Source organism: Bison bison, unplaced genomic scaffold (assembly GCF_000754665.1).
Source record: "Bison bison bison isolate TAMUID 2011002044 unplaced genomic scaffold, Bison_UMD1.0 scf7180017864037, whole genome shotgun sequence".
Lineage (NCBI taxonomy): Eukaryota > Metazoa > Chordata > Mammalia > Artiodactyla > Bovidae > Bison > Bison bison.
Window position 1 is genome coordinate 6523647 of NW_011494609.1, and position 962 is coordinate 6524608.

At 65.1% G+C, this 962-nt stretch overlaps 1 protein-coding gene across 2 annotated transcripts in view; it reads right to left on the bottom strand.

Annotated features, from left to right (window-relative positions):
- Positions 1–368: 368 nt before the first annotated feature.
- The window catches only part of FAM207A (family with sequence similarity 207, member A), a 24855-nt gene continuing 24261 nt past the window's right edge, over positions 369–962 (bottom strand). Inside the window, exon 6 of one of the 2 annotated variants that reach the window (XM_010834880.1) lies at positions 369–687. In XM_010834880.1, the coding sequence (XP_010833182.1) occupies positions 564–687 (124 nt within the window). In that variant the 3' untranslated portion in view covers positions 369–563. The remainder of the gene's footprint in view (positions 688–962) is intronic. The other variant, XM_010834879.1, reaches the window with a different exon arrangement.

Sequence of the window (962 nt, forward strand, 5' to 3'; positions counted from 1 at the left end):
TTCCCGGCGAGTCTGCCGCAGTGGAGGGCAGTGGATGGCCGCTGTAGAGGACGGCAGCGTCGGGCTCGCCCCGCACCTCCCCGTCCTCCCCCCAGCCCCACATGTGAGGTCAAGGAGAAGGTCCTGACATCAGGCAGAGGTCAGAGGCCCTGAGAGAGGGCACCGCGAGAAGGTGGCCGAGCTGCATCCAGCCGCAGTCAGCCTGGAGCCCCCAGAGGACCAAGCCAGAAGGCTTGTCTCTTAATATGACACATGTGTGCAAGTCACTGCCCACAAACCCAGACGGAAGAGAAAAGCGAGGAGAAGGCCGGCCGCATGGCTGCACCACCTCCTGTGGGGCGGGCACTGAGCTCCATGGACACCTTGGGTTTTCCAGCAGTGTTTTTATTGCAAAAATAAATGTGTCGTCACAATACTCCCGTGTCAACTGCCTGTCTCCCACCTTTGCCAAGCACAGCAGCCGTGTCGCAGAGGAAGGGGCTGGCAGCCCAGGGGACAGTGGCCAAGCCGGCCCTGGGCACCTCCTCGTGGGTGGCCTCGGCGCTCTCACACGCCCCACGGGGTCAGGGCTGCCCACCGCCCTCCAGCTGCATCTGCTCGGCCAACTGCCGCCCGATGGCCAGCAGAGGGCTGGCTCTATAGGCCGGACTGGCCAGCAGCTCCTGGAACCGCGTCCGTTCTTCCTCGCTGCAAGAATGGAGAGTGGAGGTCAGTGGGAAGGGTGCGTGCGGAGCAACCAGCAACCGCAGGGCCATCCTCGGCACAGCCACCCCGCAGGGAGGGACACCAGCACAGGGCTGGTCCAGGGCTGGAGGGCGGGGTGTGAGGCAGGCTGCGGGGCTATGAGATTCTGCCTGGTAGGTCTGGGTGTGGGGGCAGATGGGTGTCTGAAGCCCGGGGGAGGGGGCACTTCAGGTAGGAGGGGAGGGGCTGCCCTAGGGCCTGTTGGTGGGCACACAGGG